Genomic DNA, 26,060 nt, shown 5'->3' with positions numbered 1-26,060 from the left:
TGTAATTTAAATTAAAGAAGATCATGAAAGGCTGTTCAGAATTAAATGGAGACAAGTATAAAATTCAGATTAGGGCACATCCCTTCAATTTCTTAATTGCTTCTCCACTAACTTTCTTCTAGCCAACTAGGCAAATACTTAACTTCTCCAAAGACCCATCATCTTGTATAGACAAGTGAAATTAATTGAAATGTTGATCTCAGAGAAGCTGCTTTCTTAAGATTGTTGGACAAGCAATTTGCTTATAGATGGATGGTTACTTTGTCTTGCTTGCTGTATTCTCCATTGCCTCTTAGTATGTGCCTTCCCCACCTTTTTCATATTTCTCTCCCCTCTGTCTACCCCACTGCCTTTTGACTGCTCCTCCATCCTCTTGAAAACACGAATTAGTCCTAAATGCACTCAGTACTGTACTCACCTAGAAATTTAGGTGAGTGAACATTATGGCACAGTGCCACTAAATTTAACAAACAGAACTCTTAAAACCATGGCATTTATGGTCAGCTGTCTCCCCTGGAAGAAAAGCACAAGTAATCCTGATTTGTTCAGAGGTAGCCATGATATAACTCTACATCGTAAAGCTTAGTAGTTCAAACTGTGGCCTTTAGAGCATCAGTGTTGATGTTACTTGGGATCTTGTCAGAAATGCAGAATCTTGTTGTGATGAGCAGTGGGTGTTAGCGATGAATCACTAAATTCTACTCCTGAAACCAGGATTACACTATATGTTAACTAACTAGAATTTAAATAAAATTTGAAGGAAAAAAAAGAAATGCAGAATCTTGGACCACACAAAGCCTTTTGAATCAGAATCTGCATTTCACAAGATCCCCATTTGTTTTGTATGTACATTAAAGTTTGAAAAGCACAGATGCAGAGGATCCCAAAGCACATGAACTATGAGGATTCATAATCTTACTCCTTTGACATCAGTCTATTACATATTCAACCCAGTAAAGCTATTTTTACTTTCTCAGTACTTTTTAATCTACAGTTATTCTTTATTTAAATTATCATTTTCAGCATTTTGTTTAGAAGTTCAGTGTTCCCTTCTAGCAAACAGCAGTATAGATCTAAGGGTCCAGAAAACTGTGGCTGGTGAGAGTCATCCATTGCTTTTGCCTGTTAGTGGAGATACTAGATAGTGTTTGGTCCTTGGATGTGATGTGTATTTGTATCATTCCTGTTAGCCTAGAGAAAAAGAAAGGCCAGCACTTGGAGAGGGAGTTCAGTGTCATGTGGAGTATCAGCTCTGTTAATACTTGGCTTGGACCTTGATTAAGTCAATGAATTTCTTTTGGTCCCAGATTGTTACCTCTAAATGTTCAGGTTTTATTGTATATCAATAAAGATGCACACATACAAATCTGATTTAGTGTTTTTTTTTTTTTTAAAGATTTATTTATTTATTTGACAGAGAGAGCGCAGAAGCAGGAGGAGCGGCAGGCAGAGGGAGAGGGAGAAGCAGGCTTCCTGCTGAGCAGGGAGCCCAATGCGGGGCTCGATCCCAGGACCCTGGGATCATGACCTGACCCGAAGGCAGTTGCTTAACCAACTGAGCCACCCAGGTGCCCCTGATTTAGTGTTTTTAAGTTAAATGTTGAACTGATATAAAATAAGATTTATAAGGTATATGTAAGGGATAAAGAATCATGATATAATAAAATCCATGTGCCCACTGCCCAGTTTAAGAATATTATAATATGCCTTTAAAATCATATGTGTAAAACAATGGATCGTGGATCACTACATCAAAAACTAATGGTGTATTGTATGGTGACTAACATAACATAATAAAATTTAAAAAAATAAATTAAAAAAATAAAATCATATGTGTATCTGGGGGTGCCTGGGTGGTTCAGTCGGTTAAGCGTCTGCCTTCGGCTCAGGTCATGATCTTGGGGTCCTGGGATTGAGTGCCACATCGGACTCCCTCCTCAGCGGGGAGCCTGCTTCTCCCTCTGCCCTGCTGCTCCCCCTGCTCTCTCTCAAATAAATAAATAAAATCTTTAAAAAAAAATCCTATGTGTACCTAAGAGATACCAACCCTTCCCTTCCTGCCCCTTAATCACCTCTCCAGAATTTTGCCATCATTCCCTTGCTTTTCTTTAGTTTTACCATATTTGTGACTCTAAACAACATAGTGTTTAAATTTGAAGGTTTTTGAATTTTATATTAATATAATCATATTGTATGCATTCTTCTGTGATTTTTTTTCATCCGACATTATTTTCCTGGTACTTATCTACAATGTTGTGTGTAGCTAAAATTCACTCATTTTCACTATCATTTTCCTTCTAAAAAAGTTTTTTCTTTTTTTTCCTTAAATTCAATTAATTAACATATAATGTATTGTTGGTTTCAGAGGTAGAGGTCTGTGATTCATCAGTCTTATGTAATACCCAGTACTCATTATATCATGTACTCTCCTTCATGTTCATCACCCAATTACCCCATCCTCCCACCTCTCTCCCATCCAGCAACCTTCAGTTTGTTTCCTATGATTAAGAGTTTCTTATGGTTTGTCTCCCTCTCTGGTTTCATCTCATTTTATTTTTCCCTCTCTTCAAAGTTTTTTTTTTTTTTTTTAAGATTTATTTATCTGAGAGAGAGTGACAGAGAGTGAGCACATGAGGGGGGGGGGAGGGGCAGAGGGAGAGAATCTCAAGCAGACGCCCTGCTGAGTGCAGAGCCCAACTTGGGGCTCAAATCTCATGACCCCGAGATCATGACCTGAGCCGAAATCAAGAGTTGGATGCTTATCTGACTGAGCCACCCAGGCACCCCAATAAGTTCTTTTAATATTTGCTTTAAGGCAAGTCTACTGGCAACAAATTCCCTCAATTTTTGCTCATCTGAGAAACTCTTTATCTGTCCTCACTTTTGAAGGATAATTTCACAGGGTATAGCATTCTAGGTGGGTGGGTTTTTTTCCCTCTCAATAATTTAAATATTTCACTCCACTCTCTTCTTGCTTGACTGGTTTCTGAGAAGTTGAATGTAATTCTTATCCTTGTTCTTCTAGAAGTGAAGACTTTTTTTTACTCTGGCTTCTTTCAGGATTTTTTTTTTAACCTTTCATTTTCTGAGGCTTGAAAATGATACATGTAGGTGTGGTTTTTTGGGCATTCAGTCTGCTTGTTTTTTGGAACAGCTTCCTGGATCTGTGGTCTGGTGTTGGACACAAACTCAGGGAATTTCTCAATCATTATTTTTTTCAAATATTTCTTCTGTTCCTTTCTCTCTTCTCCTTCTGGTATTCCCATTACATGCATGTTATACCTTTTGTAGTTGTCCCAGGCCTTAGATATTCTGTTGTTTTTTGTTTTTTTCCCCTTCTAGTCTTTGTTCTCTTTACTTTTTGGTTTTGGAGTTTTCTTTTGAGATATCCTCGAGCTCAGAGATTCCTCCCTTGGCTGTGTCCCATCTACTAAGCAGCTCATCAAGGGCATTCTTCATTTCTGTTACAGTGTTTTGATCACTATGATTTCCTTTGGGTTTTCTTTAAAGAATTTCTGTCTCTGCTTACGTTGCCCATCTGTTCTTGCATGTGTTCTACTTTATCCATGAGAGCACTGACCATATTAATTATAGTTATTTTAAACTGCTGCTCTGATAATTCCCCAAACCCTGTCATATCTGAGTCTTGTTCTGATGCTTGTCCCTTTAAATTCTGTTTTTTTGCTTTTAATATGTCTTGTAATTTTTTTCCTTGATAGCCAGATGTGATGTGCTAGGTAAAAGGAACTGCTGTAAATAGGCCATTAGTAATGTGGGGGTGGGGTGTTGGGGGAGAGGAAATGTTATATAGTCCTATGAATAGGTCTTTTACTGAGCCTGTACCTCCAGGCACAACTTTACCTGTGTTTTTCAGTCCTCCTCCCCCCCTTTATGTGGGAAAAGATGACATAGAATGGACTGAAGTTGGGTATTTCTCTTCCTCCATGTGTAAGGCTAGAGCCAGCTGGAGCTGGGTACTTCCCTTCTCCTAGGTCACTTAAGCTCTGGTTAAATGTTTCTCCTGAGAACACAATTTGTCAGGAGCAGAATACTCTGCCGTATTTCCAAATGGATCCTTTCTTCATCCCCCTGCCAGAAGCACAAGGGGATTTTTCTCTGACATTCACTGGTAGAACTACAGGAGGTAAAACTCACAAATATTTGAGGGACTCCCATTGACTAGGAGTTATTTCTCAGACTTAACCCACACTCAGCCTCAAGCCATTTGTCAATTTGTCAATTACAGTTCAGTTTTCCCTACCTGGACACTGGTTCCTGAGGATGTTTCAGCTTGGGGGTTTCTGGTCCAGTAAGTCATGATAATCTGTATTCTCCTGTTGGGTCTCTCTGATTGTGGCAGTCGTTTGCCCTGTGACCTCACTGCTCTTACAGATCTAAGAAGAGTTGATTTTTCAGTTTGTTCAGCTTTTCACTTGTTAGAATGGAGAGGTGACTTAAGTTTCTTATGGATAGGACTGGAAATTGGAAATCTGTACTGAATCTTTAAATCTGAGAATAACTGTCATTTCTACTGTTACGTGTTCTTATCTGGGCGCATGAAATAGTCCTCCACTTATTTAGGCCTTCTTTATTATCTTTCAATAGTTTTATAATTTTCTTCCTAAAGGTCTTATACATCTTGTATTTTTAGCTCAGGCTGCCATAATAAAATATCATAGATTGAGTGGGCTAGCTAACAGAAATTTATTTTCTCAGTTTTGGAGGCTGGAAGTCCAAGATCAGGGTGCCACATGGTTGGATTCTAGTGAGCTCTCTTTCTGGTCTGCAAATGGCTGCCTTTTTGCTGTGTCCTCACATGGCAGACAAAGAGCTCTGGTGTCTTCTTAGAAGAGCACCAGTTCTGTTGGATCACAGCTCTATCCTTATCACCTCACTTAACCTTAATCACCCCCTTAAAGGCCTTCTCTCTAATACAGTCACACTGTTGGGGGGGGTTAGGGGTTCCACGTATGAATTTTGAGAAGGCACAATTCAGTCCATAGTACAGTGTTCTGTGAGATTTAGTCCTAAATACTAAATATTTTTGATGCTATTATTATTTTTCTTATTACACTTTTAAGTGTTTTGTGGTAAATGAACATGTAATTAATTTTTGTATACTGATTTTGTAAGAATTTGCTTTTATAAAAAAATAGCATAGAACAGATCTAAGAATATCAAATTTTAACTTTTCCGAAAAAAATTTTTTTGAAAATTTCTTTATTTCAGATTCACTGCCACACAGTCACATAATTCTCAGAATCTAAGTTTACAACTGAACATCACAAGATCCCTTATCCATATACACATTAGTTAGACAGAGGGGAAAAAAATTCTGTACAATTATTTTAGTAGTTCCATGATTTGTAGGCAATAGTGAGTTAGTGAAAAATGAAGAACTCCTGATGCCTTACACACAGGACAACCACTGACAAATACAAGAAAGTAGGCAATAAAAGAAAACTTTCTGTTCAGTCACAGAAAAATGCTAAAGGCATTTTGTGATGAGACAAATGTTTTAAGTTAGTACACAACCTATTGGGCAAATAAAACTGCTACATAAATTGGTACTTTTGCTCTTGAATATTTGTAGTATGGTATTACCCATTTATCTGACATTTAATAATACATAAAGTTCTAAGTCTGGGTTCTCAAAACAGTTACTTGATAATTTTGAATAATGTCTGGTGTACTCAGAGTGCTTTTTTCATTTATCTTTTCTTCAGAAGTTTTTTTTAATTTTTAAACATTTAATGATACATTTATTGGAGTTGTACCTTTTCTACCACAATGGATTAAATAAACTTGTCAAAAGTATGGTTTTGTCACTTTCTGGGACACTTAATTTGCTGTTCTTCCTTTCACATGCCTCTGTTAGCACATAGGGCCAAGTGACCACCTGCAACAGGTAGGTCTCGTGTTATTAATCACACAGATAAGGCAAGTTGTATATAACCATTCCTCCTACCCAGTCTGTTGACGTAAAGCAACAGGGGCTCCCTAGCACCTAAATCTTTTTCTTTTCCCATATATATATAAATAAAATAGTAGACACTTCTTTCATTTATCTCTTCTTTTTTAGTGGGACTGTGCAATGCTGGAACAATAATCTAGAATGTCCTGAATAGTGAATTCCATTGTAACACCAGACCCAGGATAACAGCGAGCTATCAAACCTTCAAAGTGCTTGTATTGGCGTATAAATTCATCTTGCATAGAGTGCCACACCACCTATTATAAAAATGAAGATACAAGTCATTAAATTATGAAAGGAAATATATAATCAAGTACGTAGAAATAATGTCAAGATAAATTCTAAGATTTTAGCAGAGTGTAATGGTTAAGAACATGCATCTTTGCTCCTTCTACTTACAAGATATGTGACCTTGAGTATGTTACATCACTGCTCTAGGCCTCAAGTTCCTCATCTGTAAACCAGGGTAGTAACAATAATACCTTCCTCATAAGTTTCTTGTGAGGATTAAATGAGTGCATGTATATAAAGTGCTTAGAACAGTGTTTGACACGGTATGCACTCATTACATTTTAGCTATTATTATAGCTACTACAATATCCAATAGAGATGTGTACATGCACAATTATACATGGAACTAAGACTAGTAATTAGATGAAATGCAACACTTACTGCTTAAATTTCATTCCAGATGAAAGTTTAAACATTTATCTAAAATTGATGATACAAAACATTGCTTGATGCCATAAGGGATACTAAAATGAGATAGATTATATATAATCCAGTGATTTATGATTTAGCAGTGGAAACTACTATGTAGATAACTATCAAGGCAGAATCTGATATATACACTGACATATTAGCTAATACTAACAGGTGACATTTATTGATGCTTACTCTGTCTCAGCACAGTACAAAGTACTTTACATACGTATTATTCTATTTAAGTCTCATGACTACCTGGTGAGGGTGGGTGCTATGACCGTCATCACTACCCAACAGATAAGGGAATGTATTCTTCCAGGATTTTTCCTTGTAAACCCTCAATCTCATAAATCCTAAATTCCTGTCACCTTAAGTCTACGTACTAAACAGTATTACACTTTTTGCTTTACATCTTTTAGCTCATGGTGTTTCTTCCACCTGCGACTCCTCTCACTTTATCTGTAACTATCTGACTTTCAGAGGCAAACACAAATGCAATAAAGGCTTTGATGATGTTGAAGTCAATTATTCTCCCTCATCTCTGGGCCTTTCAGTATGGTTCATAAAGAAAAATGGCCCAATTTGGGGTTTAAATCTGGCTCTACCATCCATTCACTGTGGGATCTTGGTCATGTTCCTCCACCTCTCTAAGCTCTGATTTTCTTACCTATAAAATGTCAATGACAATAATAGTAGTGTCCACTCTATGACAGAGGTATTATTTCCACTTTTCAAATAAGAAAGCTGAGGCTCAGAGAGGTTAAGTGACTTGCCCAAAGTCATGCAGCTTAATCTTGAGCCAGATTATGAACCCATTTCTAACTCTGGCTCCCATGCTCAGAATTACTCCACTGTACTATACTCTATTCAATTTAGTTACTCCCTCAAATCTAAAAAACAAACAAAAAGCCTAAAAAAACTCTGCCCCACCCCCAAACAAAAGAAAAACAACTAATGCCTCAAAACAATACAGTAGAAATATAAAATAATTAGGAATAGCCATATAAACATATTATAAATATTATTCCTTTCTTCCTCACAACTCATTAGTCTGGTCTGTACTTTATGGCACTTTATGGAAATTTCCTCCTGCACTAAAATTAGAAAATCTGTAGCCTTTCTAGAGGACTTGTTTGGAGAAAAGCAAAACATTTTAAGATGTGCAATCTAGGATGGTTAACAGAACGAAGCATACCTGAAGTAAGTTTTCCTCTTCACATAAATGTTTATCAACCTTCTTGTAGAGGTTATCTAGACCTTTTTTCACTTCCTTTCCAGGATACTCTTTAATGACTTTACGAAGTTCTTGTTTGTTAAATGCAAGTTGATAGCTTACTTCCTCCTCTCTTATACCCTGTGCTACTCGAGCTTCAACGCCTTCAAAGAAATGCTTCAAGGAAATGAAAAAAGATGTGGAATACATATACAATTATGCAGTCATCAAAAAAAGAAATCTTGCCATTGCAAGAGTGTGGATGAAGCTAGAGAGTATTATGCTAAGCGAAATAAGTCAGAGAAAGACAAATACCATATAAGTTCACTCCTGTGGAATTTAAGAAATGAACAGAAGGGGCGAAAAGAGAGGCAAACCATAAGAGACTATTTTCTTTAAAGATTTTATTTATTTGACAGAGAGCGAGAGAGAGAGTACACAAGCAGGGGGAATAGCAGGCAGAGGGAGAGCGAGAAGCAGGCTCCCCACTGAGCAGGGGGTACAATGTGGGGCTTGATCCCAGGGTCCCAGGATCATGACCTGAGCCAAAAGCAGATGCCTAACCGACTGAGCTGTGCAGGTGTCCTACCATAAGAGACTCTTAATTACAAAGAACATACTGAGGGTTGCTAGAAGGGAGGTGCGTGGGGGGATGGGCTCAAGGGGTGATGGGTATTAAGGAGGGCATTTGCTGTGATAAACACTGGGTGTTGTATGTAAGTAATGCATCACTAAATTCTATACCTGAAACTAATATCACACTGTATGTTAACTGGAATTTAAATAAAAACTTGAAACTACAAAAAGAAAAAAAAAAAGAAACTAAAATAAAAATAAAAATGTAAAAAAAAATTAATAATGGCTAAGCACTGCTTTTATTATCAAATTTAAAAAACCCTGCTTATAAAACAGTGAAATTTATTCACTGTGTTAACATTTTAGATTTCCTTCTAGTCTTCTTTTTTTTTTAAAGATTCTATTTTTTAAGTAGTCTTTATACCCAAAGTGGGGCTTGAACTCACAACCCTGAGATTAAGAGTTATATGCTCCACCGACTGAGCAAGCCAGGCGCCCCTCCTTCTCGTCTTTTGATGTGAGTACATAAGTGAGATTATAATATTGCATGCTGTATTTTATTTATTTATCTATTTATTTTTAAAGATTTTATTTATTTGAGAGAGAGAATGAGATAGAGCGAGAGAGCATGAGAGGGGGAAGGGTCAGAGGGAGAAGCAGACTCCCTGCAGGGAGCCTGATGCGGGACTCGATCCTGGGACTCCAGGATCATGACCTGTGCCGAAGGCAGTCTCTTAACCAACTGAGCCACCCAGGCGCCCCACATGCTGTATTTTCTACGTAATATTTATATTTTTTTCCAAAGTATAAATTTTAATGGCTGCATAATATTCCATCTAATGACTGAACTATAATTTATACATTCATTCCTCCAGTATTGGATATTTAACATTTTTCACTTTTTTTTTAAGTTGATAAAATCTACTCAGATTAAAAGAAATTTATTATAAACACAATTGTCACAAGTATCTTTCATACATAACTATTTACCCACATTACTGATTACTTTTCAGCACAAATTTCTATGACTACAATTCCTCAGTTGAGGAGAATAATGGTAAGTATTCTGAAGATTCTTCATACACATAAATTGCTTCCCAGGAAAGTTCAATCAATTTCTATTTCTGTTAACAGTACATGAGACTGCTATTTACCATATTATCATCAGCATTATCACAACTTAAAGAAATCATTGCATTTTGATGAGTGAAAAAGATTTGTTTTTTTATTTCACAATTCTTTGGCTATAAATGAAGTTAGCCTGCTTTCATATGTTTCACAGTATATTCAGAACCCTTGCCCATTTATACATTGGGATACTACTGCTTTTCTTATTGATTTTAAAAAGGTATTTTATATTTTATATTACTGACTACTGGATTGTTATAAATATTCATCTCAGGTTGTCTTTGAAATATATGTTTCTTAAATATGTAGTTTTATTGATTGGCATGCCTGTATTTGAGCACTATACAATATGATCTAATACTGAAAAGCCAATCCCCTTCTCATTATTTTTCTCTAAAATTTTCTTGGCAATTACTATTTGTTTGTTCTTCATTAAATTATTATTATTATTACTATGTTTTTGCTAATAATTGTTTTGACAAGTCTATTCCTGGTGCTTTTAAATTTTTGTTTCTACATAAACTTTTAATTGATTATGACACACAGAAAATAAATTGTTTTTTTATATATTTATTTTGAATCCTGCTACATTTTCATGGATCAGTAATTTCAATGTATTATATACAGGTAATTATAATCTTGACTCTCTTTTTCTTTAGAGAGAGAGAGGGAAAGAGTGCATGTGAGCAGGGTGGGGAGGGTGAGAGAATCTTAAGTAGGCTCTACTCTCAGCATAGAACCTGATGCGGGCACTTGAGCTCATTACCCTGAGCTCATGACTTGAGCTGAAATCAAGAGTCAGATGCTTAACTGACTGAGCCACCCAGATGCCCCGTTAACTCTTCTTTCTATATCTTTTATTTATGTTTCAGGTCTTATTGCATTGGCTAGAGCTTCCATAACAATGTTAAATATTAAAGGATGTAGCAATGTTTCTGCTTTAAATTTGATTTCACAGGGAATGCCTCTGATGTTGCAGTTAAGTATCACATAGGATTTAGGTCTAAGACAGACCTTTTACCCTAAAGGAATATCTGTTCTTAAGTTTTAGAAGGAATTGGTTCTGTACTTGATTAAATATATTTTAAGTATTTGTTGTTGACAGCAGATAGATAAATAAAATCTTTTAAAAAATATATTTATATATTTATTTATTTAGACAGCATGCAAGCGGAGGGAGGGGCAGAGGGAGAGAATCCTCAAGCAGACTCCTGCTGAGTGCAGAGCCTGATGCGAGGCTTGACCTCACAACCCCTGAGATCATGACCTGAGCTGATACCAAGAGTCAGAGGCTCAACCGACTGAGCCACCCAGGTGCCCCAAAACCATCCTTTCTTAATTTTAATGATCAAATATGCTGTGGGGAATGACTCAGTTCAGGAAAGGAAGGGAAAGAAAAAGGCAATGAAAAAAACAATTTTTGGTTTTCCTTTTATCTTGATAAAGTTTTTGAAATCTTCATCTGAACTAAGGTTAAAGGTCAGCCATTTGTGAGGTATGAAATAAGAGAGTGTGGTATAATGGAAAAGCCTAATCTAGGGTTCATCAACCAGCTTTGCTACTTGCCAGTTACTGTAACTTCAAGCAAGTTTACTTTCAGTTTCTTCATCTGTAAAATGGGTTGACACTACCTCAGCCCACATCATTGTTTACAGCAATTAAAATAAGAACATACAGAGCATCTACCAGTATCTTAGTACACTGGAACCTTTGATAACTGGGTCCCTCCCCTTCATTAACCTTTGCATCAATACATGAGCAAACTTAGGATGAATGTCTTATGTTTTTCATATGTAAATATATGTATAGAGGTTCAAAATCAGGAAAATACTACTGAATGAATATATACTTACATTTAGTTTTTCAAGAGGTTGCCCTAAAGAGTAAATGACATAAGACTGAAGGTGATCTGTGTATTTTTGTTTGGCTTCTTTTTTTTCAGTTTCTAGACATGAGATTTTCAAACGAGAAAGTGTTGCAAAAATATGGTGAAAATTTTCCATCATAACTACATCCCTGGGGGTCTTCTGGCTTTCATTTGCTACTTTCTCCACTAAAATAAAAAAAGAAAAAACATAATAACATCCTGACATGAGTATTACCATATTTAGCTATAAAAATATTTATGTGATTTTTTTCATTTGTAAGTTTAAGAAGTAAGCACGTTTCTGGACTTAAGATATTCTGAAGGGTCTTCATATCCACCTAGCCCTAATAAAAAAATCACTCTAAAATAGTCATATATATATATATATGGAAATGTAGTATATAATAAAGGTGGCTTTTCAAATCAGTGGGGGAAATGATGAATTATTCAGAATGTGTTAGGACAACCACCTGGTCCTTTTGAATACACTAATAAATCTGGATTCCTATTTCCCATTTTCAGCCAAACAAATTCTAAATCGCTCAAGTACTTAAAAATGTAAAAAGCAAACAAATATAATCACAAGTACTAAGGAAAATAAAACTAATTAAAAAAATAATTTTGGGATGCCTTGGTGACTCAATTGGTTAAGCATCTGCCTTTGGCTCAGGTCATGATCCCAGGGTCCTGAGATCAAGTCCTCCCTGCTGAGCAGGGAGCCTGCTTCTCCCTCTGCCTCCAGCTCCCCCTGCTTGTGCTCTCTCTCTCTGTGTCAAATAAATAAATAAATAAATAAATAAATAAAATCTTTAAACAAAATAATTTTGTGATAGCATGACTTTTTTACAGATGGTCCAAAAATCATAAAGGGAGAGATGGATAAATCTGACATGAAATTTCAAAGCTCTTGCATAGTAAAAAAAAAAAAAAAAAAAAAAACCATAAATAAAATCAATTTAAGTCTATTAAGTTGACAAAGAATAAAAAGACTGATATTCAGTGGCGCCTGGGTGGCTCAGTCATTAAACATCTGCCTTCGGCTCAGGTCATGATCCCAGGGTCCTGGGATTGAGCTCCACATCAGGCTCCCTGCTTGGCGGGAAGCCTGCTTCTCCCTCTCCCACTCCCCCTGCTTGTGTTCCTGCTCTCACTCTCTCTCTCTTAAAAAAAAAAAAAAAAAAGACTGATATTCAGCATTAATGAGATGTGATGAAAACTTTCACCAACTGCTCAGAACACTAAACTGGTATAACCTTTCTCTAAGGCAGTTTGGCAAAGGCCTTGAGATATATGTAAACCTTTTGACCTTGTAATTCCATTTCCAGTAATTTACCCCAAGGAAACTATTGGACAAGAATACAAAAATATATGCAAAAAACTGGAAACAAACTAAATGCCTATTAATAGGAGATTTAATAAATAATGATACATGGAATACTATGCCATCATTAAAAATGATTACAGTTATAATATAAATTGACAAGGAGAGGCATTAAAATTTATAGAGTAGCATGTTCCAAAACAGAGTGTAAGGTATGATAAAACTTTTACATTCAAGAACACACACACACACACACACACATACACACACAATATGCACATATATATGAAGGAGAAATACTGAAAAATTTGGATGGATAAAAATTAAATGTTATCTTTCCTGATGAAACTACAAATTATTTTTGTTTTTTTCTTGATTTTTAAAATCTGTTTTTTGATTTTTGGGGGTGTATAATGAGCATATATTACTTTACAGTCAGACAAAGCAAAGCTACTTTGAATTTAAATTTTTTTTTTTTTTAACTAGGCTCCATACCCAGAGTGGAGCCCAACCTGGGGTTTGAACTCATGACCCTGAGATGAAGACCTGAGCTGAGCTGAGACCAAGTGTTGGATGCTTAATCAACTGAGCCACCTAGGCGCCCCAAAGTTACTTTGAATTTTAAAAGAAATATCTACCAGGGGTGCCTGGGTGGCTCAGTTGGTTAAGTGACTGCCTTTGGCTCAGGTCATGATCCTGGAGTCCCTCGATCGAGTCCCGCATCGGGCTCCCTGCTTGGCAGGGAGTCTGCTTCTCCCTCTGACCCTCCCCCCTCTCATGTGCTCTCTCTCATTCTCAAATAAATAAATAAAATCTTTAAAAATAAAAAAAAAAAAAGAAATATCTACCATACAAACATTCAATCATGTAATTTATCTATCTTTCCCCTAGACATGCTTCCACCGAAAATGTCATATGTAATTGGTAAGATGATTCCACTTCCTGTCAATTGTTTCAGCTTTTAAAGTTCCTGAATATATGCAATCAGATCATTTATTTCAAGTTAAATGGCACATCATACAGTTTCTGTAACTTAATTGTGGGATCTGCCACAGGAAGACAGTAGTTTAGCATTACCCTACCTTATGTGACAGATATGAAAACTGAGGCCTAAAGAGGTAAATTGATTTGCTTCATGTTATACTGCCTATCATCTCCCGAAGACTCTTGCTAAAATGCAAATGTAAAATTCCATTTTTAGATTTTTTAAAAAGGTTGTTTTTTTTGTGATTAAAAAAGGAATTCCAATTTTGCATAGTGATAATCCCATATGAACTAAAATAGAAGTGGTTCCTGATGAATATGAATGGGTTTTATGTACTGCTGAAAAGATAAGCAGTACATAAAACCCATTTGAGAGAGAGAATGAGAGAGAGAGAAAGCACATGAGAGGGGGAAGGGCCAGAGGGAGAAGCACGCTCCCTGCCGAGCAGGGAGCCCGATGCGGGACTCGATACAGGGACTCCAGGATCATGACCTGAGCCGAAGGCAGTCACTTAAACAACTGAGCCACCCAGGCGCCCCGATCATTGGAATATTTTAACTCCAAGGGCCTTCATTTCACTCAAGTGTCACTCTCTTCAAGATTCAGATCCCTGGCAGAGACGGAGAGTCTGGTTGGTCCAACTACTATAGTCATCTGCCTAATCCTTCTAGAGCACAGGGACTGTGATGGGTAGTGACCAGGATCCAGAATGATTCTACTGTGATATAGAATGAGCAATAGTTTTATTTGTTTCTAGAGTATTTTGATAAATTGTGTACCCCTTGATAAAGAACAATATGATTTTTCAGGCAGAGGGATACTGAGAATAAGTGGAGAAATCACCATTCTTAGGCTGATACCCTAAGGAGAGGCACATTACTACAGGCTTCATCAGTAACCAAGTACTTAGTCTATTATACTCTTATTAACTGTCCCCCCTCCATTTTCTTCTATTTACAGAACTGTTCACTGTGATGAATTTTACGGTTTGATCAATCTTACAGCAGACTACACCTCCTGAATAAACAAGGAAATGAATTATTATGAGCACAAGTTAGAAATAGTACATTCATAGCTATAGTTAATTCAAAGTAAAGTTCAAGAAATACCTACTTTCAGAAAACTTAAGTAAGACTATAGAATATGGAAAATAACTTAAATGACCATAAATAGTGAAAACAACCAACCAAAAAATTCTTTAGTACATAACAAAGCTTACCATTAACAAATACTCCTCTGATAAGTTTAGTATATGCTTTATCTAGATCTCCACGACGTTCAGCATTTTTAAAGATCGATTCTGCGAGTCCAGCAAATTCTTCAAATTCAGCAACAAATGGAAGAATTCCTACTTTACTCTTCTTTGAGATTTTTACTTCTTCCATTTGCCTTATTTGGTTACTCTACAGTTAGGCAGAAAGCAAGTGAGAGAAATAGCCAAGCACATTAGAAACAACATATAATCATAAGCAAACGTATATATTATAGGGGAAGGACATAATTTAGTACCTAGAACATTTTGGATGTTTACTAATTACAGATTAATACAACAGGGATAACCAAGAAACACTACTTTTATAGATTAAAAAGTACATATTATTTAAAACAAGATACAATCAAACTTGAGCTTTGTGAAGCTCAAGTTTTTGTTCAAAGTGAAAACAAGCACTAAACAATTCTATCATTCATGAAAGGTAAGTATAAGGTGATTGCTCATTTTGGGGCAGAGGAGATAACCAGGGCAGGTACAGGATTTCTCTAGGTTATTTTTAGTTGGTGGCCATGTGGCCAAGTTTGAGAATCATAGTCATTTCCAATTCTCATTAGCCTAAAATTTGTGTTTGGATAGACCAGTTCTTTCATTTCTGGATATGAGAACAGAGAGGGAGAACAGGCATTTCTACAATGGATTTACACTACATAGGTTTGCCATGTATCTATTAGTTACTTATCCTATTTTTTCTCTATTTATTTCAGCAAAGTGCTTGTGTATGACGGTGACAAAGTACAAAAGGGATGTCTCATATAGACAAAACCTAGATATTTGGGTTCAAAAAGATCCATGAATTCAATTATGGTTCTGTGTACTTCTCAGAGGATCTAGATAAGAATTACACTGCCAAATACTGTTAGACATTTTTACTTCTACCTAAAATTTCATAAATGCTTTTGGGGGCATAACTTGAAAATCCTAGGACATGTGGCTTAGAAAAGTATTCTTTGTAGGCTATAGGCATTATTATTAGAAAGTCCTGGAATACTGTCAACCACTTGATATTATCTTTACTGCTACAGCATACCCATTTTATTGTACTTTGCTTTACTGCACTTCACAGATACTGCATTTTTTTTTTTTTTTTTTAAACAAATCGAAGGTCTGTGGCAACCCTGTATTGGGAAGTCTGTCAGTACTATTTTTCCAACAGCATTTGCTCATTTCACGCCTCTGTGTCACACTGTGGTAACTGTTTGGCAATATTTCAAACTTTTTCATTATTCTTATATTTGTTATGGTGATCTGTGATCAGTGATCTTTCGTTTGGGGTGCCACAAACCATGCCCATAAAAGATGGCAAACTTAATCAATAAATGTGTGTGTTCTGACTGCTCCATCAACCAGCCATTCCCCTCTCTCTCTCCCTCTCCTTAAGTCCAGACACAGTTTTATTCCCTGAGACACAATATGGACATGTGGCCAATTAAATGTTCAAGTGAAAGGAAGGGTCTCATGTCTCTCACTTTAAATCAATAGCTAAAAATGATTAAGTTTAGTGAGGAAGGCGTGTGAAAAGCTGACAGGCCGAAAGCTAGGCCTCTTGTGCTAAACAGTCAAGTTGTGAATGCACGGGAAAAGTTTTTTTTTAAGGAAATTAAAAGTACTACTCCAGTGAACACACAAACGGTAAGAAAGCAGAATAGCCTTCTTGCTGATATGGAGAAAGTTTTAGTGGTCAGGATAGAAGATCAAACCAGCCACAACATTCCCTTAAGCCAAAGCCTAATCCAGAGCAAGGCCCTAACTTTTATTCTGTGAAGGCTGAGAGAGGTGAGGAAGGTGCAGAAGTGTGAAGCTACCAACCTGTTGGTTCATGAGGTTTAAGGAAAGAAGCCGTCTCCATAACATAAAGTGCAAGGTGAAGCAGCAAGTGCTGATGGAGAAGCTGTAGCAAGTTCCCCCAGAAGATCCAACTAAGATCATTCATACAGGTGGCCATACTAAACAACAGATTTTCAGTGTAGACAAAACAGCTTTCTATTGGAAGAAGATGCCATCTAGGGCTTTCCTAGCTAGAGATAGCAATGCCTGGCTTCAGGGGACAGCCTCAGGGGACAGACTGACTCACTTGTTATGGGCTAATGCATCTGGTGACTTTAAGTTGAAGCCAATGCTCATTTACTATCCCAAAAATCCTAGGGCTCTTAAGAATTATGCTAAATTTACTCTGCTTGTGCTCTATAAATAGAACAAAATATGGATGACAGCTCATCTGTTTACAATATGATTTATTGACTATTTTAAGCCCGCTGTTGAGACCTACTATTCCAAAAAAGAAGAGATTCCTTTCAAAATATGACTGCTCATTGACAATGCACCTAGTCACCTAAGAGCTCTGATGGAGATGGACAAGGACAATGAGATTAATGCTGTTTACGTGTTTGCTAACACAACATCCATCCTGTAGCCCATGGGCCAAGGACTTATTTCAACTTTCAAGTCTTATTATTTAAGAAAAATATTTTGTAAGGCTAAGCTGCCATAAATAGTGATTCCTCTGATGTATCTGGGCAAAAGAAAGTGAAAACCTTCTGGAAAGGATTCATCATTCTACATGCCATTAGGAACATTTGTGCTTCATGGGAAGAGGACAAAAGTAAGACATGAACAGGATTCTAACCCTCATGGAAGACTTTGAGGGGTTCAAGACTTCAGTGGAGGAAGTAACTGTAGCAGATGTGGATGTGGTAGAAACGGTGAGAGAACTAGAATTAGGAGTGGAGCCTGAAGATGTGACTGAATTGCTACAATCTCATGATAAAACTTTAATAGATGAGGAGTTGCTTCTTATGGATGAGTCAAGAAGGTGGTTTCTTGAGATGGAACCGATGCCTGGTGAAGATGCTGTGAAGACTGTTGAAATGACAACAGATCAAGAATATTACATAAACTTAGATGACAAAGCAGCGGCAGGGTTTGAGAGGACTGTCTCCAATTTTGAAAGAAGTTCTACTGTGGGTACAATAGTATCAAACAGAGAAACTGTGAAAAGAAGAGCTGATTAACAGGGCAAACTTCACTGTTGTCTTATTTCAAGAAATGGCCACAGCCACCCCAACCTATAGCAACCACCACCCTGATCATCAGCAGCCATAAACATGGAGTCAAGACCCTCCATCAGCAAAAAGATTAGAACTCGCTGAAAGTGCAGATGATGGTTAGCATTTCTTAGCAATAGTATTTTTAAATTAAGTTACGGACATTGTTTTTTAAATATAATGCTACTGAACACTAAGAGACTACAGTATAATATAGACATAACTTCTATATGTACTGGGAAACCAAAAAATTCATCTGAATTCACTTTATTCCAATAACTCACTTTATTGTGACACTCGCTTTATTGCAGGAGCCTGGACCAACCGAGCCTGCAGTAACTTGGAGGTATCCTTGTATTTTACTTCATCGGTATTGATCATTGTGAAAAGTAAAAATGGATGCAGTAGAGAGGGGAGCGTAAGGCTGCAGGTGTTGGAACCAGACTGTCCGGGTAAGAATACTAATTCCATCATTTTTTACCATTGACCCGGGCAAAGTAACATAACCTCTCAGAGAGTCTACCTTATGGAGGCGGGAGGAGGTCGTGAAGATTAGATGAGATAATGTGTGCAAGGTGCTTAGACCTGTGCCTGGTACACAGTAAACACTAATTTATGAATGCTGGTCTATGGTGGTTATTAAGCTGCATGAAGATTTTTGTTCAGTGTGGCACACAAAGGCACAGGATATAATTATAGCCTGAATATACTTAAACATTAACAGGACATATTTTATTTTATTTATTGATTTTTTAAAAGATTTTTTATTTATTTGACAGAGAGCACCACAAGCAGAGGGAGAGAGAGGGAGAAGCAGGCTCCTTGCTGAGCAAGGAGCCGGATGTGGGACTCGATCCCAGGACCCTGGGATTATGACCTGGGCCGAAGGCAGCCACTTAACCGACTGAGCCACCCAGGCATCCCAACAGGGCATATTCTAAATGACAGTTATCTTTTCTGGCGTTGTAACTGGTAGAAGAGAAACAATGCATTCATTTAAGAAAAGAGCCATTGGGGGCGCCTGGGTGGCTCAGTCGGTTAAACATCAGATTCTTAGTTTCCGCTCAGGTCATGATCTCAGGGTTGTGAGACTGAGCCCTGCACTGACTTCGTGCTGGGCGTGGAGCCTAAGATTCTCTTCCTCTCCCTCTGCCCCTTCCCCTCAGCTCACATGCATGTGTGCGTGTGCACTCTCTCTCTCTCAAAAAAGCCATTAATGAATTAAATCTTATAGAAATAAACTTTTTCTCAAGCTCAATGTATACATTATTTGCAGCTGATTGCTTGACACAGAGGTTATTCAGTGACTAAAACTACAACTTTGATGTGAGGCACACATCACTATATTACTTATCCATCCTCTGTCCATGGCAATTTAACCAAATCGTATCATTCTTAAAGGTTTAAGAGCGTAAATCCTTATCACTATAGTGTGAAGAATCCTGAAAAGCAAATTAAGTGCAGATAAGAAATGTATGGGACTGCAGAGCCCAGCGTGGTAGTACCTGATGTGTCACTTACTTCCTAACTTTAGCTCTAGCTCAGGCTAGGCTAGCTTTCTTAGTCCCGTTCTTTCAAGAATAGCAGATACTCTGAGCTTGGCCACCAGCTGAAAGAGCCAAACTCAGGTTCCATTTTCTGCAGCCATCTGACAAACAGGCCCATTTATTACCTTTTCAAGGTATGCCTTAGGTCCTAATCTTGTCCCAAATACCAAAACATAACAAGTACTGAGTACACACTATCCACCAGACACTGTGAGAAGACATCAGTTAAAAATAAGAGACAGAGAGATGTCCCTTTAGTGACAAAAGATAGAGCCTTCAGAAATACATACAATTTTAGGAGAAAATACTGAGTTTACACCTTTGTCTAAGTTCATTTTACTTTCTTTTTCCACTGTTCTGTCTTGAGAATAACATGAACATTGTTTAATGAACTATTATTAATTACTACCACCCTTATGAGCCATCAGTTAGTAAGGTTTTTTTCTGTGCAAGGCAGTGTGCTAAGCACTCCATCTGAACCCACATCTATATTTATCTGACACTACATCCTATGCTTTTAACAATTATGCTCTGTTGGATTGACAGGTGTTTCATAGAGTTATATTTTACTGATAAAAGCAACAAAGCCTTCATAGTCTGGAAATGTAGTGTCCTCATGATTTAGTGTTCCTGCTATGTCATACAGGACTCATTATCTTAGCTGTTGGCAGCTCTTACTTTTTTCTTTGGCTCTCAGCTTGCAGCAGACCCTCTAGGTTTAGCATCACCGCGGGAGAAGGTGGGAGAGGGAAGAGGGTAAGCCTTAAGCGGTCAAATTTCATAGTATTTCAAATACCAAGTGAAGTTATGTGGCAAGGAAAGAGGATTAACAAGCCTGTTGAGGCAACATTAAGTTTCTATAGTGAACGGAGATTGCCTTTATACTTTAAAAGCTCAATAAATACTATTTTTCACAAGTACAAAAATGATGTGGATTTTAATTGCCCTTAATATTTTTATCTCCTATTATTTTATGGATATTCAAGAGCTGGATATAACTTAGAAGTTACATAGTAGAAATATTCAAATGGTTGACATGCTAACTACATTAATAAAATGAAGCTTTTATTTTAGAACCTGGCCCAGCCCAATTCATACCTACAAGCTTACCAAAACCTAGCAGACAAAAATAAAATTGTTAATGATTTTTCTTTCCTATTAGAAGGAAGAACATAATGACTGCTGGAAGTTAACATAAGAACAATATATTCTCTATTTTTTTTTTAAAGAATTTTTTAAAGATTCATTTATTTATTTGGGGGGGGCAACGGGGGAGGGAGAGGGACAAACAGGCTCTCACTGAGCACAGAGCCCGATGTGGGGCTCCATCTCATGATCCATAACCTGGGCGGAGACCAAGAGTCAGACACTTAACCAACTGCATCACCCAGGCGCCCCAAAGAACACTATATTCTTAAAATAAAACAATATGATCATTAATTAAAGCTGTTAAACTAGTAAACTAATAAACCTAATTAAATAATTTAAAGAATCAATTAAACTAATCCAATTATTAATTTTCTTATCAGAACATATTTTAAAAAGAACAACAACAATAAATCCAAATGATAGTTTCAATTGCTTTATGTGATCTATGGTCACCCATCAGTTAACTGAGATTTCAGTTACCTAGTGGATCTCTCAAGCAGGGGCTGCCTGTATGGCACTTACTCCAGAACTTGCCAAGATTCACATGCAGTATAGAAGGGAAACTAGCTGGCATAGTAGCATCCAGCTAACTCTGTGCCTATAAATTGCAGCCAACACTCGGCTTCGGGGCTTTGAGGGATGTGAATAGTAGATCACTCAAGGGAAAACCTGGAAACCTCTTGATTTAAATACATTTACCTATTTTTTGGGGTGCCTGGGTGACTCAGATGGTTAAGCGTCTGCCTTCGGCTCAGGTCATGATCCCAGGGTCCTGGGATCGAGTCCCGCATCAGGCTCCTTGCTAGGCGGGGAGCCTGCTTCTCCCTCTGCCTCTGCCCCTCTCTCTCTCTCTCTCACTCTCATGAATAAATAAATAAAACATTTAAAAAATAAATAAATAAATACATTTACCTATTTTTTGCAATGATTAGAATTCTTATTAAAAAAAAAACTTACAATGCATTTGTCAAAGTTCCTTTTGACAGTCACCAAAACATTTCCTAATGTAGTACTCAGAAAAGAAGCAGGGTCCACATTCTGTGCGGTCCACACATGATGACTCATTTTGACAAGCATGTAGAGGGAGTTAAAGCTATCAATTTTGTCTCCTAATGCAATTAGGTTGTTCAGTTCTGGCTCAATGCAGCGAAATATTTTAATCATCATCTGACGGATCATATCTTTCCTGTTCAGAAAACATAGAAAGTATAGGAATTTATTACAGGTTTCCTGTCTTGATCTTTAACTTTAATCCATTGCAAATATACAAAATGACTAAAATTTTACATTTTTAAATGAAAAATGTCCAAATATGATGACCTAATGATTCTACAGCAGTTTCCAACATAAAAATATTTTTTTCCAACATAAAAATATTTTCTGAAGTTAAGTTTTATTACTCAAAGTACAACTTCATGTCATTTGTAAAGCTGGATCATGAAATGTGCTTTTGTAATTTCTGAGAAATACCCTGCAATTCAAATGCTACTTCTTACCAGCAAACATTAAAACTGATTGCACCTTTCTGTGATTACTAGAGCCAAAAAGAGTGGAAAGGTCAGACAATAGGACCAATTTTAACTCAGTAAGATGTTTGAGAAGACACTGGGCACACAGGTCAGTGCTCTGAGTGCTGTCACATTACCAGAATCATCTGGCTGCTCACTGAACAACACTCCTTCAGGCTCAATTTAAAGTCCCCCCACACCTGATAAATGACAGTAACAAACACATACTCAGAAGAGACAGGCGGTGGCACGCCAGCATTATGTTGCCGGGATAATGTTCCTCCATCTAGGTCCTCTGCTTCAGTCTGCAAAAATTATTCAGGTACTTTACATAATAAAAGACCAACAATTTGACTAGTTTATACAGCAAAAGCCTGCTCAGTCTTAAAATGCCTAGGAGAGAATACATTATGAAAAATAATGATTTTTAAAGGTAGTACTATTGATAAAACTACATAATTTAGTATGTTGTTTAAGAATGGTTATGAAGGGCGCCTGGGTGGCTCAGTTAGTTGGGCGACTGCCTTCGGCTCAGGTCATGGTCCCAAGGTCCTGGGATCGAGTCCCGCATCGGGCTCCCTGCTCGGCGGGGAGTCTGCTTCTCCCTCTCCCCCTGCTTGTGTTCCTGCTCTCGCTGTCTCTGTCAAATAAATAAATAAAATCTTTAAAAAAAAAAAAAAAAAAGAATGGTTATGAAATGTTTTGTTCTTAGATTTTATCTGAGAATTATTGTGGGCTGAGAAGATGTGCTTGTGTGTATGCACATAAGGGGAAAGCAGGGACAGAGAAGGTACAGGAGGTTCAGAGGGGGTGTGAGAATGGGGGAGGGCAGCTCAAAAAACCAGAAACAACTTTTAAGAGAGAATTTCAAAAATTAAAGAAATTTCATCAATGTTTAAATAAAACTCTGGCATTTAAAAAATGCTATTAAAAATTCTTAGGCTAACAAATAAGCAAATTTACTATCACTATCACTTATAACAACAAATTCATTTTATGATTGCTTATGTTGGTTCTGTTTTTTAAGATGACCTTATTTTTTTCAAGTAAACTTTATGCCCAACATGGGGTTCAAACTCATGGCCCCGAGATAAAGAGACGCATACTCTACCAACTGAGCCAGCCAGGCGCCCAAGATGACCTTAATTTAAAAATGATTTTATTTGCATTGTGCTTTTAAGTTTTTCAAAATATTGCAGCAGCCTCTCATTTTATTTTCTTACATTTATGCCACCTGAGAGGCATGCTGAACAGGTATTACTATATTCACTGTACAGATGAGGAAAACTGGGGATTTAAGGTCTCAGAGCTAGTTAGTAACAAATCTGGGGCTTGTTTCTTTCTTTTTTTTTTGCTAGACCATGGTATACACACTCAAATATTTTTTTCTTTTGAAAATTATATTTTTTCCTGGTGACTACTAAAATGCTGAAATTTCTTTTTGAATAATATTTTTTACAAAGTAAATTCAGACATTTCCCCCTCACTAAGTTAGAGGATATTTAGGTCGAAGACAATCTGGAGTATTAAATAAGATGCTCCAACTCCAACTATCACTGTTTTTATTATCTTGTGGTATGACAAAAATTACTGAAAAAAATCCTTACATCATAATTTTTTTCTTTTTCTGTTCTGAGACTGAAAGTGTGACAATTAATTAGGCTAATTATCCTACAGATTATCAATATTAGCCAATAAATAAATGTGAGCCATACCATGGTTCCAGGCATACTTTGATGTTGCTGCAGTTTGAAAAATTTACTTATGAAGTCCTGTTCTGCCAGACACAAGGGCTCTAGTTCACTTAGTACCTGTTCAAAGATCTGAAGAAAACAAAAATGAACTGCACCAAACGCTTAAAAAAATCTTCTACATTTAATTCACTTTTCTGTAGAGATCATAGATGCTTTATGTATAATCTTAATAGAATCCCAAAAGAAACTATTCCAAGATTGATAGGACGATGCAGAAGTATCAAGGCTTAACAGGGCCAGACATACCTAAAATAAAACTCACAATAATTATTCACTTGAAATCTGGAAAGAGGAACACAGAGACAAACTTTTTAAACTTAATGCATCGCAGACAACAGTTTAGCTTCATAAAAGCTGTTATTTCCTCTTTACTTTGTAGTTGGCTCAAAGAACTTAGAGATACAAACTCTTAATGATTTATAATGAATTTTAATAAAGCTGTTATGTCAATGAGTTGATAATACAGACTTCAGTTGCCATTTGACTAGTATTTTTTTCAAATTCAGAATTCAAAATATGGTTAATTCAGAGAACCAACATAGCCCAAGTCCTTGAACACACTTAAAGCAATAACAAACTGCTATTAGAAAACTAATGTTAATGTTTAAGACATACTTGTTATATTATTTTACCTTATCAAATTTGGTCCTGTCGGCAACATCGAGATCAGAGGCAGACATGTTTCCCATATCCAACAAAGAAGATGACTGAGATCTGCGATTCCCTGAACTTTGAACGCTGAGTTTATTTAGACTAGAAGTAGATCCAGTTAATTTCCCAGAACTTCCATGAAGACCTAAGAAATAATAAAACTTTGACAGTTGTGACCTTCATGAATCAAAGACCCATAGAGTAAATGAGGGCTGTCTTCTACTGTCTTCATCTTCAGTGCTCTTATCGCACAAGTCTACTGCATGAGGTGGGTTGTAGAGTGTCCTGCTCTCTCATTAACATTTGTGTCCTATTCTTGAGCATATTACAAAGAGTAGTGAAACCACAATCTACAGAATAGGACTGAAAGGGGTCTTAAAGATCACATAATCTATACCCTGCCCAGTACCACCAAAGTTGCCATATTTCTAGACTAAAGTAGATGAAGATTTCCTTCCTACTCAAAAGACATAAATATGGATGAAGGCCAATGACTCCTTAATGTACTAGCTAACATGACTTTTTTATTTTTTATTTTTTAATGACTTTTTTTTATTTCTGAAGAAAATGGCCATATCCCAATATTACTCGCCTCCACATTAAATGAAAATATTGGGGTAAACCATACAAATCTGCCAATACTCGATCATTCTTGCCCTACAAAAAGTCAATTACATATGATTCAACTTAAAACATTCCTGAACGCAGAAACTCTGCTTTTATAATAAGTGAACTGATTAACTACAGCTCTTTAAAAACTATACAAAATGAAGAGAAAAAAACCACCCTGAAAACTTGTTATACTTAAAATACAACTAAAATATAATACATACATCATGAACTATATAATATGGGACATCTTTGAGGAAAAATGAGAACAATGTGGCTGGACAATATTCTACATCCATCAAGGAATTAAAGGCTTTCATTTTTACAAGAAAATGTAACATTTTTATTCAGAATTAAATATAAACAATAAATAATTTTTTTAATCTTCTAAAATATTTCTCAGTTAACCTATATTATTTGCTGATGGTCAGAAGGGACAGATGAAGACATAATAAGGACAACTAAAGATGAACTTTTGTTTCATTATGCAAAATCTGACCATATCTATAAGAATTTTCATAATTTCTTTTTTTAAAAGAATTTTTATAATTTCTAAACACAGCCTGAAAAGAAGTTTAATGGTTAAGCCTTTTCATAAATTTCTGACTACCCACCATAGATTTTGAATTACATTTCTTGAATGTAGCCATACCACAACCATGATGTTGGTTTTCTTTCATCGAACCTGGCAACTCAGAGCAATCAATATTTTTGGTGTAACTTTTTTGGTGTAACTTTTTTCAAGACAAAAACTAATTT

At 36.6% G+C, this 26,060-nt stretch overlaps 1 protein-coding gene across 5 annotated transcripts in view; it reads right to left on the bottom strand.

Moving 5' to 3' along the window:
- Positions 1 to 5,200: 5,200 nt before the first annotated feature.
- EXOC1 (exocyst complex component 1) overlaps positions 5,201 to 26,060 on the bottom strand; it is a 68,293-nt gene continuing 47,433 nt past the window's right edge. For 4 of the 5 annotated variants that reach the window (XM_064584512.1, XM_064584513.1, XM_064584514.1 and 1 more), the window contains 8 exons: positions 24,674 to 24,837; positions 24,003 to 24,110; positions 22,516 to 22,592; positions 21,737 to 21,965; positions 14,989 to 15,172; positions 11,450 to 11,649; positions 7,875 to 8,069; positions 5,201 to 6,231 (listed from right to left, as the gene is read on the bottom strand). In XM_064584512.1, coding sequence (XP_064440582.1) covers positions 6,079 to 6,231; positions 7,875 to 8,069; positions 11,450 to 11,649; positions 14,989 to 15,172; positions 21,737 to 21,965; positions 22,516 to 22,592; positions 24,003 to 24,110; positions 24,674 to 24,837 — 1,310 coding nt within the window. In that variant the 3' untranslated portion in view covers positions 5,201 to 6,078. Of the gene's footprint in view, positions 6,232 to 7,874; positions 8,070 to 11,449; positions 11,650 to 14,988; positions 15,173 to 21,736; positions 21,966 to 22,515; positions 22,593 to 24,002; positions 24,111 to 24,673; positions 24,838 to 26,060 lie in introns of those variants that run through there. The other variant, XM_064584516.1, reaches the window with a different exon arrangement.

The sequence above is a fragment of the Mirounga angustirostris genome, unplaced genomic scaffold, assembly GCF_029215605.1.
Source record: "Mirounga angustirostris isolate CCGP_5_RB_7025 unplaced genomic scaffold, mMirAng1.0.hap1 SCAF_2, whole genome shotgun sequence".
Lineage (NCBI taxonomy): Eukaryota > Metazoa > Chordata > Mammalia > Carnivora > Phocidae > Mirounga > Mirounga angustirostris.
The sequence above is the reverse complement of the archived record's forward strand: the minus strand, read 5'-3'. Positions and strand labels throughout refer to the sequence as shown.